Genomic DNA, 17050 nt, shown 5'->3' with positions numbered 1-17050 from the left:
CTTATTTGGAGCACAGTAGCTTTGTCCATGTGTATGTACAGTCTATGGTTTGGACCAAAATTGCTTTCGTTTATTTAATAGTTTCAGATTTTTAAAATTATTTATACTATTTCAATATGTAAAAACATTTAATTCTTAGTTTTAAAATGTTTGATACAGTTTTCTAACAGTGTACACATGCACGAATTTGCAGCAAAAAAAAGAAAAAAAGGATTGAGTTATGTTTTTACACAGCAACGCATTTTCTGTTTGTCCCAGTGCGGCTAAAAAACATGACTTAAGCTTATAATTACAATTTCAGATGGTTGCAAACATGAAGAAGACATTAAAAACCATAAACATAACAGACACACTAAGAGGTGACACTTCTGACCACTTGTAACCAATTCGAACACCAGTTTTAACTCCGGGTCTGAGCGAGGCCGACTCAAATGCCTTTAACTGTTTCTACAAATGTATGCGTATAAATCTGTACATTGATTTCCATGTTGTATGCGTGTTCACAGTGCTTGCTCATATGTTACTTTCTAACATTAAAGAAGTCCCATGACACACACCTCCTCCTCGTCCTCGTCCTCTTCCTCTCCATCCGCGGCGCAGTCTTCTTTGTACACTTTTGTCCATAATAAATGCTATTCCATCTCACATCGACTTCATCAAAGAATCTCTATGCGTGTGAGTGAAAGTGTGTGTCCTGTGATGCTACTACACACACTCTATCCCATTCAAATCTATGTGCTTCCCGGTTTTACAACGCGACAACTTTTCAGACCTATATAACAGTTCAAGTTAGTGTTTTATGTCCATTGTACTGAGGGCTTCTACTCAGTCAGTTTCGCCCTCTTGGTCCATTCGTCTCCCGAACAAGAACCGATCCATCAATGACCAAAACCCAGGTAGGAGAAAACGTGTGAGCGGCGACAGGTTGTTGAATTTTAGTTTCTCGATTAAGTCCGTTTTTAAAAAGTCTTCAAAGAGGGCAAGAAGAGCGCTGGTGGAGTAGGTGTTTGACATAAATCCCCCATGAAAAAATAGATCATCAATACAAACAAGAATTTTCACAGTGGTCATGCAACTTAGCGTGTCGTCTCTTTTTCGTCAATACTTTCGGCAAAATCGCAAACCCCGACCCCCGCAACCTGTCCCGAAATGCTTGCACGCCCCCCCCCCCCCACCTGTTCATTTGTCCCATCTTTCTCATAGAAGTTAAGTGACCACAGTCGAAACAATATAGAAAGACAAGAAAGAGGTGGTGGGTGACCAGTGGTACATTCATATAAATGAGAAAGTCATGGCCACCCAGACCAGTTAACATAGACAGTGCAGAAGAAGCCCGTGCTAGCCAGGCCGTGGTAAATGCTTTATTTAGAAACATATAGAAGACAAAATACCCTCCTCATCCCCACCACTGAAAATATACACCTTACCCCATCCCACCCACAGCCTCCCTTTACCTGCCCTGACCAAAACCACGGTTAAACTTGCCTTTCGCTTCATAAAATGGACTTAAAGTTGATGGTTCAGTTCTAGACATGGTTTCCCTAACGGCATTGGGCATATAGTCAAATGGAGAAGACAGATTTCCAATTAAAAGTCACATATTTTGAGAGTTAAGTCGTGTTGTAATGCTGTTACATCATCGAAAACAGACCTGGAGTTGTGTTTTGTTGCATTTGCACATGTTTAAGTCACTTTTTATTAGTTTTTCCACATCTACAAAGCTTAAAATGATCTGTTCCTTTTACCTTTTACCTTTAGTTTTCTTTTTGAAAAGCCTAAACGTGCAGGTTTGTGCGTTAAACATGTGTGATTGAAACAAAACACAACTCCAGGTCTGTTTGTAATGAGGAAACAACATTATAACATGGATCAGAATTGTGTAATAAACTGTAGGCCCATTAAAGATGGACGATAACATTTACGGAGAGAAGTTCTACTACTTGTTCGTCTCTATGGAGATGTTATAACTTTGCCTAAAACGTTCCACAGCAACAAACGTACACTGCCTGGCCAAAAAAAAAGGTCACGCACTCTAATATTTGGTTGTTCCGCCTTTAGCTTTGATTACGTCGCACTGGACTCTGTGGTGGACAATCCATGTGTGAAAATGACGTCTCATGCTCCTGATCCACTCTTTCACAATTTGAGCCCGATGAATCCTGGCATTGTCATCTTGGAATATGCCCGTGTCATCAGGGAAGAAAAAACCCATTGATGGAATAACCTGGTCATTCAGTATATTCAGGTGTCAGCTGACCTCATTCTGCTGAACCTAGACCGAACCAACTGCAGCAACAACAACATATTTGCTTAGTTAAATCCAGGTGGCGACTTTTTTTTTGGCCAGGCAGTTAATCTATTTTGCATTTACTTAATTACAATTACTTTTATTGATCGAAAATACCTTAAAATGTGTATTTTTCTCTTCAGATATAAGATTGAAAAGAGCTATACGGTCGAACATTCAAGGAAAAACTATAACAACTCCATGAAGACGAGCAGACGGGTGATACTCCTCTGGAAAAGTTACATAATGTACCTTTACAGTATACCTTGACTTTATCATGATTTTCCGTGTTGTCTTAATTTGAACGAAGCCCAAGAATGAAACAAAAAAAAGGTTAAAAAAACTACAAAAAAAACCCTGAAAATAAACAAAACAGCCAGCAACATTGGATATCAGATACAATATGGGATTTCGCATTAAAAAATCTGTATCAATTTGATAAAGTGACGTGAATAACCAACGACGATGCATATAATACCGCACTTCCCAATTGCCCGCATTTATTTCAATCTTTGCGGGAATTGCTTCATAGCTGGCTTCGTCCTAACCCTGACCACTTTTCTCGTCTCATTCCGATCGCTGGAATTAATCCAAATGGTATAGAATTACAATTACATCGCAGGCTTGACCACTTCCAATTCGAACTTTGAGTACGGAGATGGCAACGTGAGCCAGAATCCAATTTTTGTGCATCCAGGCCTATCGCGAAAACCTCTTGGAAGATTGGGTGAACGGAACGACAAGTTTAATCATAGCTGTGGTGAGCGTCTTACCCCTCCCAAGAGTCAAATACAGTCAAATAGTACCCATCTTTAAAATGAGTGCAGTTGTCCGCTTGTGTTCTTCATCTGCGAGTGCAACATGACCCAAAGTTTCAGGAATCCGACACGGGGCGGAGCTATGTCTCAACCGGGAAGGGGCTGGCAGTGCTGAGGGGGAGAGGGTGGGGAAGGGAAATCCGTGGAGAGGTGAGGCGGGAAAAGGACAGAAAAGAACAAGGGGGCTAATAGACTTCCCTGAGGGGTAGTGGTTCTCTCACGGTACTACCAGCCCAGCCATAGACTTCCTCATTGGGGGTGGGACATCAGGTACAGGGTCACAGCCAGAGGAGGAGTCCCAGGAGCAGAGAGGAGGCTGTGAGAGCAGAGGGGCCCACCGGCCGCCATCTCGGACCCCCGTCGGTGAGGAAGGGCTCCGGAGAGTCGTATCCGGATCCATCTGGAAGAAAGAGAGAGAAGAGGGGGAAAGACACAAGACTGAACTGTGAGGGACGGACAGACAAGACAAGGACTGTTTCAAATCACAACAACGTCGAGTCAAACGTAAACATGACCAAGACTCAAGACTTTGACCAAGACTGACCGAGACCGGACACATGTTTTGACGGATGGAGCTAGAAGTTTTAAATCTGAAAGCTAACAAAAAAAATTCCATTCCAATTGCTGCATTATGACTCGTTTAAAAAAGAAATTTAGATTGTAAAATAAAAATGAAAAAAATCTCTGTTGACTAAAATAAGTTAAGCCAATAAATGAGCCTAATTATGTTATATAAAGTGACATTTTTCCATGTATTTTATTTTATGTCAATCCAAAGTAAATAATTAAATTTGATAATGATCTACAGTGGTCCCTCGTTTATCGCGGCCTAGGTTACATTCCAAAAATGACCCGCAATAGGTGAAATCCGCTTTAGTTTGTACCGTTATTCTCTATGTTTTTGTCTGTAAAACCCCTCACCACACACTTTATACACTTTTCTCACACAGGCATTAACATTTTCTCACATTTTTCTCTTGTTTAAACTCTCTCAAAGTTCAAACCTGCGTAGGCGCCTTTGTCGGTGCAGAACGTTTCATCGACATTGTGGGTTTTGTCAGGGAGAAAACAAATTGCAAACATACAGCACTTCAGAGTCACACTGCAATCCAACGTTTATGTAGATTTGTCTGAACACATTCTGTACTGTACAGGAGACACGGCACGGAGGAGACTGATGGACAATGGTCTACAGTCCAACAGCCAATCAGCAAAAAAAAGCTAAATTGTGCTAAAAAAAACCCGCGAAACAGCAAGATATAACGAGGGACAACTGTATTCAAAACATATAGATGGGAAAAAAACGTGTTAAACATGTGTGAATGAAACAAAACACAACTCCAGGTATGTTTTTGATGAGGAAACATTATAACATAGATCCGAAAATAGCGCAAATGAGCCCTCAAAGTGTTGCGTTAATACATATTCTGCTTGCAGTTTTAAACACAAAACATTGACGTGTAATGTTACAGGGGAATAAAGCAAAACTGAACGACTATTTGGGAAAAGAGATAGAGGCAGAGAGCGAGGAGACGGCTGCAACTCCGCTCTGCAGGAGTTCAACCAACCTAATTACAGTTTAATCACACCAAGCCTCTGAAACTGGAACAGCACAAAAACGCACACACATGTATATACACAAACACACACATATATGACACATGGCCGTTAGCGCACTTTAGCGACAACATTTCACCGATAAGATGGAAGTTGCAATGTCAGACCGAAAGCTTTGAATTTCAATAAGGAGCAAAAGGAACGGCATAATAAATCTGAAGAAAAAAGTGTTATTTCAGTATTTTTGGAGAAGGAGAAGAAGAAAAGGGGGATGGTCGGTCTCCTGTTAGCCTGATTTGAAAAGATCTGAGCCTGGAAAGCGGCGCAGGATGAGTCTACGGGTTTTGCTTCAAAGCTGTGTCATTATCAAGGGAGACGACTTACTACCACAGACTACGCAGGTTCAGAGCTGAAGTCGGGTTTATAGGCTGAGGAAGAGCTGCTCGTATCAGCCTCTGGGAAGACTTACAGCGGAATTTAAATGGCACCTTCTTTCACAATCAGTAAGCTTTCATTCAATTATGTCGAAACTGAATGATCTGAGCTTAGGTTTGGGAAACTGGCACAGGGCATACGGAATATTTCAAAGTAAATCTAGTAGGATTTTTTGTCATGAGACTAATATTTAATGCGATGCTTCTTTGATTTCAAATGCACCAAAGCTATTGTCAGTACAGTTGGTCTTTGAGTCTTTACACTCTTTTTGCATATTATAGATGAGTTTGTTTATAATTTAACTGCTAAGAATTGAAGTCAAGGCATTTAAGTTTTTTTTGTGACCATACAAACCTAAAAGGCACTATATGTAACTTTTCTGCTTTTTTGCTCGTCTGTTTCTGTTTCACTGTTGAACTTTTTGTTGGTTAAAACATTTCTCATGTTCAGCCCTAAGAGGAAACTGCTGTTGTGATTTTGGGCTTTACAAAAATAAATTAAATTGAGTTGAATTGAATTGTCTTTGCCTGGAATGTTCCACAGTATTGCATTAAACCTGTTAATTTCCATGGAGACAAGCAGAAAAGCAGTTGGCGCCACCACACAGTGTTACAGGTCAGATCTGTGGGGAGGTACAAATCCATGTTTTTATTTTATTTTTTTACAACAAACAAAAAAAAAAAAACACCAAACATTTAATGCCATACTGTGGAACATTCCATTCAAAGCAATGCTATCTCCATGGAGACAAGCAGATGGTGCCACCAAATAGTTACAGGTCAGATCTGTGGAAAGGTATGAATGCAGCTTTTTTTGTTTATTTACATTTTTGTGAATAAAACACAACTGTAATTGAATTAATGCAAGACAGACCAGGTTAATGCCATACTGTGGAACATTCCAGGTAAAGCAATACTATCATGTAGACAAGCATTTGGTGCCATCAGATAGTTACAGGTCAGATCTGTGGAAAGCCCTAAATGCAATTTAGAGCAATTTTAAAGTTTATTTTTATTTTTATTTTTTACATTTTTAGAATCAGAACACGACTGCAATTCAATTAATGCAAGATAGACCAGGTTAATGTCATACTGTGGGGCATTCTAGGCAATAATATCTCCATGGAAACAAGCAGGTGGCAGATTCTCCACAGATATTTTCAATAATTTGAAAAGGCTCTGAACGTTCCCTTGCCAGTGATATTCTTTGATTAGCAGCAGCACACACGCTTATTAAACTGTATTCCAAGTCTGTAAAGTGAAACTTGAATCTCAAGGAGCCATATAATTGCTTTGTTGTTATGGCGATGGTAAGAGTGCTGGCCAGGCTTCATATAACATTGTGCTAATCTTGTACTACACAATCCTCATGTTTATTCATCTGCATATCTTCCGTCACGTATCCTTTAATTATAACCCTCTCGAGATTGGAAAAAATATTTGGGATAAAGGCAACAACGATATCAACCTACCAAAAAATGATAACCAGATGCTACAACAATTTACTACAAAGCTCTGATTATGTTTACAAAAAGAAGAGACGTATACACTGTTTTATTTTTCTCTGTATCTCAAAGACTGGACTGGGATGAGTTGTTTATGAAAGGAGAAGCCAAAAGACACAGCTAACTGATCTGAGTTTCATTATCTGTCATTACTGCAGTCCGCTGACTCGTATACACAGTTTTAAAAAGGCATTTGGCTGTTTAAGTTTTCACATTACAAAATAATTAGGGGAGATATCGGTGAAATGTTGTCTGCTCTGACTAACTTTGAGGTTTGGAGATGTTTTTTGAAGCAGGAGTAAGAAAAACAGTGAGGGTGATTCTCATGGGTGCGTGGGTGAACTGGAGTCTGTGAGTAATGGTTTAGTTTATCTGAGGTATAAATATTAGTTTCAATTATAAATCAATCAGTTGAATTATTGTTAAAAAAATCATATGTCAGTATCATGGACTGTGTGTATAAATGGACATAGCTAACGTGCGAGCCGCCGTGTTACAAATAGGAAGTGAGCATGGGCGCAACTCCATTATGTTTGTATTGATGTGATATGATCCTGGTATTTTTATTTCGCTAATTTGTCTGTGAATCAAGATCTGAACATTGATAACAGACAAATCAGGCGCCTTCTTTCCCCAAGGTTGCTCCCGCTAGCATTAGCAACAGCTTTGATTGACAGCATTGCTAAGCACCTGCTCCCTGCTAAACCAACGATGTGGGTGGGAAGGGGCGTATACTTTCATCAACCTCGCTCCAGATTGGCTCTTTGGTTGCTGATACTCGAAGTTGGAATTCCAAATTTGCCAACGCTGTGGGTGACGTCACACTCACTTTGTCCACTTCTTATACACTGCCTGGCCAAAAAAAAGTCGCCACCAAAAAAAAAAGGTCACACTCTAATATTTGGTTGTTCCGCCTTTAGCTTTGATGTGGCATTGTTTCGATTTTGCTTGTGCAACGTCACAAGATTTATTTCCATCCAGTGTTGCATTAACCAACTGCAGGAAGCTCGGACCTATTTGCTTAGTTAAATCTAGGCGGCGACTTTTTTTTTGGCCAGGCAGTTACTATCGTCTATGGTTAGTATTTTATGTTAAAAGTGCACTATGTAACCTTTTACCTGCCTGTCTCCATGGAGATAATATTGCTTCGCCCAGATTTTTCCACAGTATTAACCTTGTGAACCTCTACCATGTCAAATTATAAGTCAGGTGTGTGGAGAGGTGACCCTACTTACAATAAGAATCCATGTTTTTCAATGTATGTTTAAGAAATATTCAAACGTGCAGAAATAGACATGTTTAATGCCATACTGTGGAACAATCCAGGCAAAGCAATAGCATCTCTACCCTCCTCTAGAAAAGTTACACAGTGCACTTTTGAATAAATAGAGAAAAACGTTAATATAAATAATAAAGTTAACTATGCCAGTTTTGAGTTTATAAATGCTTTTCAGTTCAATTCATCTTATAATCTCTCAGGTTTATCGCGTTTTTTTGTAATTTCACTGTGGTACCCAACATTTTTCTATTAAATCTTAAGCAGAAAACACCCACATCATCAAATATATTTTCAATTTGTTGCGCCATATGAAGTAATATAAGTGTAGTTGACGTGTCGGGGCTCGCTAACATTTTCTCTGCTCTCTCTGTTCCCTTCACAAGGACAGACGGTCGGCCTCACACCCCTCTGATGTGATGGGATTTGATCTGAAGTGTGGCCCTGCGCATTCCTGTTCAGCCTGTGTGTACTTTGTGTGTACTCTGCGTGTACTCTGTGTGTTCTCTGTGTGTACTTGTGTTAGCACGTCGGCTGGACTGTGAATCAAAGCGGAGAGTGTTGCAAGACCCCCTATCAGACCTTTTAGTGGGTCCTAATTTGACTCTGATAGCCAATCTGGACCTTTAGTGAACTGTGTGTGCGCGTCGATGTGTGGGCGGGTATTTGTCACATTGCCGGGACCAAAAACTGGTCACTGGTCACGTTCGCATCATGGGAAAAGTGCCACCCTTATGCGGGACGAAAACCATGTCCCTGTGACGTAAATCCTTTATTATTAGATCAACAATGGGATTTAAAGGTCAGATATAAACATAGGTTAAGGTTTGGGTTTAAGTTAAGGTAACTATAGTTAAGAATAGGATCAGTCTCCAGGAAATGAATGTAAGTCAATGTGATGTCCCCACAAATACAGAAACGTGCTGTGTTTAAGGATTTTTATCACATTGTGGGGACCAAACACTGTAAACACTCATGTCATGGGAACTACCTCCTTTGTGGGGAGAAATATCACGTCCCCATGACATAAATTCAGTCTCCACGAAATTAATGTAAGTCAATGTGATGTCCCCACAAATACAGAAACGTGCTGTGTTTAGGACTTTTTTATCACATTGTCGGACCAAAAACTGTATACACACTTAAATAATGGGAAATACTTCCTTTGTGGGGAGAAATATCACATCCACATGACATAAATTCAGTATCCAAGAAATGAAAGTAAGTCAGTGTCCCCACAAATACAGAAACGTGCTGTGTTTGAGGATTTTTTTTTAATCACATTGTGGGGACCAAAAACTGTATACACACTCACGTCATGGGAACTACCTCCTTTGTGGAGAGAAATATCACGTCCCCATGACATAAATTCAGTCTCCAGGAAATGGATGTCAACATAATGTTCCCACAAGTATGTAAACATGACTTGTGTACTGGGATGGGGATTATTCACATTGCGAGGATCTATCTTCCATATGGAAACAAAAATCAGGTCTCCATGATGTAAATCCTGTATTATTAAATCAACAACATAATTTAAAGTGTAAAGGTTTTATTAAAAATATATGTTATGGTTAGGATTTAGGGCAGGCAAGGTGTGACTGTGGTTAAGGTTAGCATCAGTTTCTAGAAAATGAATGTAAATCAATGTAATGTGTGCAATCAATGTGTTTATGTTTTTTTTATTACATTGTGAAGACCAAAAAGTGTATACACTCACATCATGGAAACTACCTCCTTTGTGGGGAGAAATATAAGTCAACCTAATGTCCCCACAAGTATGTAAACATGACAGGTTAAGGTTAGGATCAGTCTCCAGGAAATGTAATGTATACACAAAATATGAAGTATATTTCTTGTGTGACAGTTTTTTGTTGTTGTTTTTTTGTTTATCATTAAAAAAACAAAACAAAACAACGTGGGGACACACTACCTTATGGGGGCAATAATCAGGTCTTTTATTAGTTCAACAAAATGGTTTTCATATGTGTTAAAGCAGGTTAAGGTTAGACAAGTAGTGACTGTGATAAGGTTAGAATCAGTTTGCAGGAAATTAATGTAAATCTATGTAACGTCCTCACAAGTATAGAAATGTGTGTGTTTGTGTGTGTGTGTGTGTGTGCGTGTGGGTTACCTGGTGGTCTCACGTACACCTTAAGCTTTAGACATGCCCGCCCCACGTGGTTCGGATGAGGAGACGCTGGAAGAAAAACAAAGATTGAAACAAAAGATTGATTTGTTAGAATGAAGTTCATAAAGTCATTTAATATCCCTCTCATTTGGTTCTATTCGATTAGCATGGAGTTCAAAATCTATTACTCCACTGCCTGTGTGGCTTATTATATTATACGAGCTCCGTTGAAAAAGTAATTCCTTAATTTGTCTTCTCTCGTTAGGGAAACAATACTTGAAAAAATAGTTGTTCCTAAATAAATATGTTATGTCGTCACTAGGGTTGTCAAAAGCGCCGAAAATCAGACACTAATCGATACGAAAACAACTAATTTGAGCAAGTATTGATATTAAAAAGTCACATTCACAGGACAGAAATGAACCTTTCCTGAATATCTTTAGAATGATCTTGAGCTGTATCGGAACAAGTATAAGACCCAAACAATAGTACCATATTTTCTGGACAATAAGTCGCACTTTTTCATAGTTTGTCCGGGGGTGCGATTTATACTCAGACGTGACTTATATGTGAAAATATTCAAATATATAATTTCACATCTTCGTTATTGTGACACTGACAGCTGCGCGAGGACACTCTAGACTTGTGTGCCAGTATCTACTCCTGTACGACTGAAAATTTAAAATGTCAACACTACGGTCATTTAAAAGACATCTGAGGAAGACGGAACAAAAATGTCCCCTAAAAGAAAATGGTATTCTGCTGAGTCTGATGAGCCATGGAGAAGTTAGTGAAGTTGTTCAGAATTGACACCGAGGATAAAGAATTCAATGGATTTATTGATTTGGAGTGAGATCCAGAGTAAACTTGTTGCTTGTTTTTTCTGCTTTATTTATCTGATTAACTGTTAATATCTTATGTTAACAAACCAGACACGTGTTCAGTGTCTGTGCTTCATGTATTGTAAAATAAATTTACCCAAAAATGTGACTTATCGTCCAACTTACACATGTTTTTTTCTTCATTATTATGCATTTTTTGGCTGGTGCGACTTATACTCCAGAGTGGAAAAACACGGTATACGCCCATGGACTACTGAGGGATTACACAGATATAAGTCCAAATGGCAATATAAAAGAAAGTACTACCATTTAATGTTAAAACTCACATTCTATTGTCAAAAGGAAGGTTTTTTTTAATCAACATTGTGGTATCGGAGTCAGTATTGTGTATCAAATCCATTCCTTAGAATCAAAATCGAGTTTGAAATTTTAATATCGTGACAAGACTATTTACCATCTGTTATTAATATGGAAAAAGTAACATAACAGACTTGATTAGGGTCAACTATATTTCATTTTTGAGTGAACCTGGACAAGAGCACATGCAATTTACACCGATTTTATTCACTACAGGAGGAATGTATTTTATTAGAGAGAAAACCTTATAGAAATCCCATTATATAACACAGGAGGGAGGCAGAGCTGTTAGCCAGTTGGCACCTCTTGAAAAATTAACTAACCAATTAATTAATTCATTCGTACAAAGGGTGCAAAGCTGGAGGCGGTCACTGCTGTTTTTGCCCTGAGGTATAATATGGACAATAATGTACAATATAAATGTAAAGCTAATTGTTTGAAATTAAATCCGTTCATTATAATGTTATCAACTAAGTGCATGTTGATTCATTTGGCAATGAAAGGGCAAACGCATTATGAAATTACACCGTAGATAAAAATAGAAAAAATATGAGTTATTTCTGTAGGTGGTTTACAGTAAAGTATATGAAGAGTTCAACAGCAAGAACAGATATCTCCGTTTTGAAAAAGTTAAGTTACCATGTTCTAGAGACATTAGTAATGGCGATAAAAAAAAAAAAATTCTAATCTGTCAACTGGAAAAAAGGTTTTAGAGGGAAGATGTTTCGCTGCTCATCAAAGCCCGACCAAGAACCGGAATAATATTTTGATAGCAGTAAAATACATGACTTTTGAAAATATCACTATACTAAGAGTAAACTTCAAGCCTCCAGTGGCACGTCACGTATTTTCCAGACTATTAGTGGCATTTTTTTTCATAGTTTGGCCAAGGGTGCGACTTATACTCAGATTTTCGTTATTGTCACACCGAGGGAACTCTAGACTTGTGTACCAGTATCTACTCCTGTACCACTGAAAATTTAAAATGTCAACATTACCGTAATTTAAAAGACATCCAAGAAAGAGTTTTTTTCATGCCCCCTATTAGAAAATCGTATTCTACTGAGTCTGTTGAGCCACACAGAAGAGAAAGCAGAAAGCGGAACTTTCTCTAGAGTTAGTGGAGTTGTTCAGAAGCAACACCGAGGATGAAGAATTCAGTGGATTTATTGATTTGGAGTGAGATCCAGAGTAAACTAGTTCTGTCTGTGCTTCATGTAGCTGAATAAATATAAATGTGTTATGTTAGCGTGATGTACTGACATTCAGCCTGTGGTTCATTCTTTTATTATTATAACTTACCTTTAAAGATAAACCGTCTGTTCAGATGTTTTATTATGTATTTTTTGACTGGTGTGACTTATACTCCAGAGCGGCATATATACCCGGAAAATACGGCGTCTGTTTCTGCAAATGAACTGTTTATATAGATTTTAAGTTGTATTTTTGGCACTATATGAGGAAAAAAGCGAGTTAATGCCAACTAAATACTGTAGCTCCATGGGGATTTGTACTTGCAGAGCTAAAGTTGGTTAACAAGTTCCCGACCAAAACGCCTTGGGACAGCAGCTTAGTTTTGACACCACACACTGCTCATATTAAAAAAATAAAACTGTACCTAGGAATTTGGGAAAATGCTGACAGCAGTTTTGGGGAGGTTTGCTTTTGGGGAAAACAGTTTATGGGACATCGGTTTCGTGTAACGTTATGTAATATTCTTGTAATATTCTGGCAATGTCACACAATGAAACGGGATATTTAGAGAGGAGAGATCATTGAGATTTACACGAGTTTTATGATAATATATTAGCTGTCTGCGTTTTTGACAACAAATAAACCAAAACCAGCAGAAATCAATGTGTATATTAAGATAAATCCAGTGATTTGTTCACAGAAAGTCATTAAAGTTCCAGATTGTAACTTTTCCGGCGGTGGAGGGTTCACTATTTGCTGTTTCGTTGGACATGTTACGCTATCTCCACAGATCTGACTTGTTAGCACCACCTGTTTGTGCAATTCCACCGTACTGTGGAACATTCCATTGGCAGCGATAACGTATCCACGGAGACAAGCAAAGTTAAACATTGCACCTCGATGAAATCAACATAAATACAATTTGTTCTCAAAGAAAATCACCCCTAAACATGAATTCTCACAGTTTAGTTACAATGATCAGAGCTGCAAATTAAAAGCCCCTTATTGTCCTTTTTCCATTGCGAGACGGAGCCAATTTAAAGCGTTTCATTTAATTTAGGAGCGGCATGACTTTGAGGAGTCTATGCATTTTCTATGCAAAGTCTATGCATTTAAATGGACATCTTTTGCATCTGGAAACTATTTAAAATCATATAAACTAGTGCAGCGTTTGAAGATGAGCCTCCATGAAATAACCTGCTGTGTTGTTGTGTATTCATGAGATTTGAACCGGACACGTGCTGCACATAAACTATAAAACGGTGAATAACACGTCTATCTATCAGGTCCTGACTGGTCTAAAAATGCCCGTAAGGAAAGAGTCCACAAATACAACTGTAAATCTTGTGTTTTTCTGTTTGGCTGCACCCGGCCCGTCATAATTTGCTTCTACTTGACATTAATGCAGCTCATTACGTTGTGATGGCATTTATTGCTCTGAGGAGTGTATTAGCTCAATGTAGCAAAGCGGGAGAAAGACCGGAGGCAATGTAAACAAGTGCAGGACCACCACCGCTAACGCTAACGCTAACGCCACCGTGCAATTAGGTTTGAGAGTAGTTCTGTACGACACAAAACTGACTCGTGTAAACTTTTAGACATGTTTTAATGCTGTTACGGCCTCAAAAACAGACCTGGAGTTGTGTTTTGTTTCATTCACACATGTCTGAGTAACACAAAGTGGTAGTTTTCAAGTTAGCGTCCACCTTTTATCTTTAGTTGAGTAGAGATTTGCAATTCCAGAGCTGAAATCATCCAAATGATTCTAGTGAAGGTGTAAGGTGGCTCCCGGGCCACAGTTTGGAAAGTTTGTAATAGATGGTTGTCCTACTAAAACTGTACTCTCTGCACTCTATGGGTCCTCTTTATTTGAGGGAGTTACCGCAGACCTAAACTCCAACCAGAGCCTTTTCTGTGGCAGCACCCAGACTATGGAACAGCGCCCTCTGCCTGTCTTTAACACAGTTTAAGACTAGACTGAAAACCCACCTCTTCTCCCTGGCATTTAATACTCATTAAACAGGATATCTTGGTGTTTAATGTTCTTTTCCTATGTATCGTGTGATCTGTATATTCGTTTTTTGTTGACTTTTGAAGCACTTTGTTCAGCTGAAGTTGTTTTAAATCTGTTATTCACATTAATAAACTTAAACTGAATAGTATTGGACACTTTCTTATTCCTCAGTTGACCAAGATAATCAGTCTCGTCTCTTTACTGACCTTTTATTTCTACAGTTTGTATTTTCTTCCACATTGCCATCTCATGGTTAGAATTATTTTTGTACCCTTTTCACAGCTGTATTTGTAACATTTCATACTCATTCTCCCAAACTCTTTTTTTTCCCCAACAATATTTCTAGAAAAAAACAGTTTAAAAACACAGTGCAGCACTTCCTGTGTTACCACATGATGACATCACAAGGTGGAACAGAGTGTTTTCCATTTCCGTCAGCTTAAATATGCAGCTTTTGTGTGTTAAACATGTGTGAATAAAACAAAACACAACCCCAGGTCTGTTTGTGATGAGAAAACAACATCGAAGCATTGATCAGAAAAGTGAAATTTAAAGATGGATTATGTAACTTTTCAGGTTCCTCCGTCGCCTGTCTCCGTGGAAGTCTTATTGCTTTGCCTCGAGTATTCCACAGTATGGCATTAAACTAATCTGTCTTTACGAAGCCAAGCAGATGGCACCTCCAGGCCAGGCTAGAGGTAAGATCTGTGGAGAGACAGCAATATCATCTCCGTGGAGACCAGCAGGTGGCGTACCCCTCACTAGAAAAGTCGCACAGTGCACCTTTAATGAGTAAATGAATAATAAACACATTTGACTTGTAGGGACTTTGTAGTTGGAGGTAAATGAATTGCTACACAATACTATTACTTCTCACAATGTAAAATCAATACACAAACCCATTCATTTGTCTCTTTACTGACCCCTTGTGGCTGCGGTCGTTAATCATTTAAAATCACCCTCTGCTGCGGAATCTATATGTTAATTCAGACTAAGTATTAAAAATGTGTAGCTTTGATTGGGCGTGAAGCTATAGGCAAAGCTACAACATTGAGGTTTAACCATTCTCCTTCACAGCTCAGGGAAATATAGACTCCCAAATCGACCTGAATGTCTTTAGTAAGCGCCAGCCAAAGCAAATCCCCCACAGACCAGGGTCGAGCTAACCTATAAGCCGCCGTGCCGCCCTCTCTCAATACCTCGCAAAAAATGACAAAAAGTTCAAACTTCAAAGACGAAATGGAATCTAGGTTTTTAGTCCCACCTCGCTCCGGAGTGAAACCGAGCAGAAGGTGGTCTAAGTTGAACAGTTTGCACATTACAGTTCATACAGGGCTGTGTGGAGACCTTCTGCTCCCATCCCAACGAGGACGTCTGGACCGGGCCCGGTGCCGTGGTGACCCGTGAGGTCTGTCATTAGGATCCTAAGTGCGCAGGAAATAACGCTGACCTCTCCTCTGCCCTCTCCTCCCTCCCTCCTTCCTCCCATCCTTCCTTCTGCCCTTCACCTCCGCAGCCGTAGCTCAATTCTTTGCTCTCAAATTTCCCAAATTGTCCACCTACCTAGCGATGTATTGAGCTGGATATCCCATGGTGCACCTGGGTTTTGTTGTGTGAAATGTTAGACTTTCACGAGGCTGGAAGATGATGGATGTATTTCAAATTTTAACTATTAGATTTGTGCAAAATAACAAAAAAAATGAAAACTGTGCAAAGAATTATACTCAGAGATGCAGGTTATAAGTGTCTTAAGTCCCACAGTGTAACTTTTCTGGTGGAGGATGTTTATGGGGATGTGTTTTTGACAGCGTTACCAGCGAAATCACTTAAATCTCACTGAAAACATGCAGATGATGCGACTAAGCCAAGTTACAAGTCAGATCTGTGGAGAGGCGTCCCTGTTAACAGTAAAAATGTATCCAAGGTATTTTTGAGCAGTAAAAACACCTGTAATGGAATAAATGCAATAGATAGATAAGTTCAATGCTATACTGTGGAACATTTCAGCCAAAGGAATGACATGGTGGTGATAGTGCATCTTTAAGTCTAAGCTTTTAGTCAAATTAATACTTGTAGAATACAAAGTTGACCAGAAATTATTACTGTATTTTCCGGACTATAAGTTGCATTTTTTTCATAGTTTGTCCGGGGGTGCGACTTATACTTAGATACGACTTATATGTGAAATTATTAAAATATATAATGTCACATCTTTGTTATTTGTACATCGACAACTGCACAAGGCACTTCATCTATGGATTTATTGATTTGGAGTGAGATCCAGAACAAACTTGTTGCTTGTTTTTTTCTGCTTTATTTATCTGATTAACTGTTAATATCTTACGTTAACAAACCAGACACGTGTTCAGTTCTGTCTGTGCTTCATGTCGCTGAATAAATATAAATGTGTTATGTTAGTGTGATGTACTGATATTCAGCCTGTAGTTCCACATTTTATTATTATTATTATAACTTGCCTTTAAAGTAAAAAAATTCCCCCAAAAATGCGACTTATTGTCTAGTGCGACTTATATATGTGTTTTTTCTTCATTATTATGCATTTTTTTTCGCTGGTTGCGACTTATACTCTGGAAAATATGTTACATCTGTGAGTTTTTCTTGTAATTCTACACTA

General features: G+C 38.8%; 1 protein-coding gene across 1 annotated transcript in view; it reads right to left on the bottom strand.

Annotated features, from left to right (window-relative positions):
* Nucleotides 1–3383: 3383 nt before the first annotated feature.
* efna2a (ephrin-A2a) overlaps nucleotides 3384–17050 on the bottom strand; it is a 176701-nt gene continuing 163034 nt past the window's right edge. Inside the window, exons 3-4 of the mRNA XM_033988518.2 lie at nucleotides 10012–10077; nucleotides 3384–3505 (exon numbers count right to left, since the gene is read on the bottom strand). Coding sequence (XP_033844409.1) covers nucleotides 3384–3505; nucleotides 10012–10077 — 188 coding nt within the window. The remainder of the gene's footprint in view (nucleotides 3506–10011; nucleotides 10078–17050) is intronic.

This window comes from Periophthalmus magnuspinnatus, chromosome 22 (assembly GCF_009829125.3).
Source record: "Periophthalmus magnuspinnatus isolate fPerMag1 chromosome 22, fPerMag1.2.pri, whole genome shotgun sequence".
Classification (NCBI taxonomy): domain Eukaryota; kingdom Metazoa; phylum Chordata; class Actinopteri; order Gobiiformes; family Gobiidae; genus Periophthalmus; species Periophthalmus magnuspinnatus.
The sequence above is the reverse complement of the archived record's forward strand: the minus strand, read 5'-3'. Positions and strand labels throughout refer to the sequence as shown.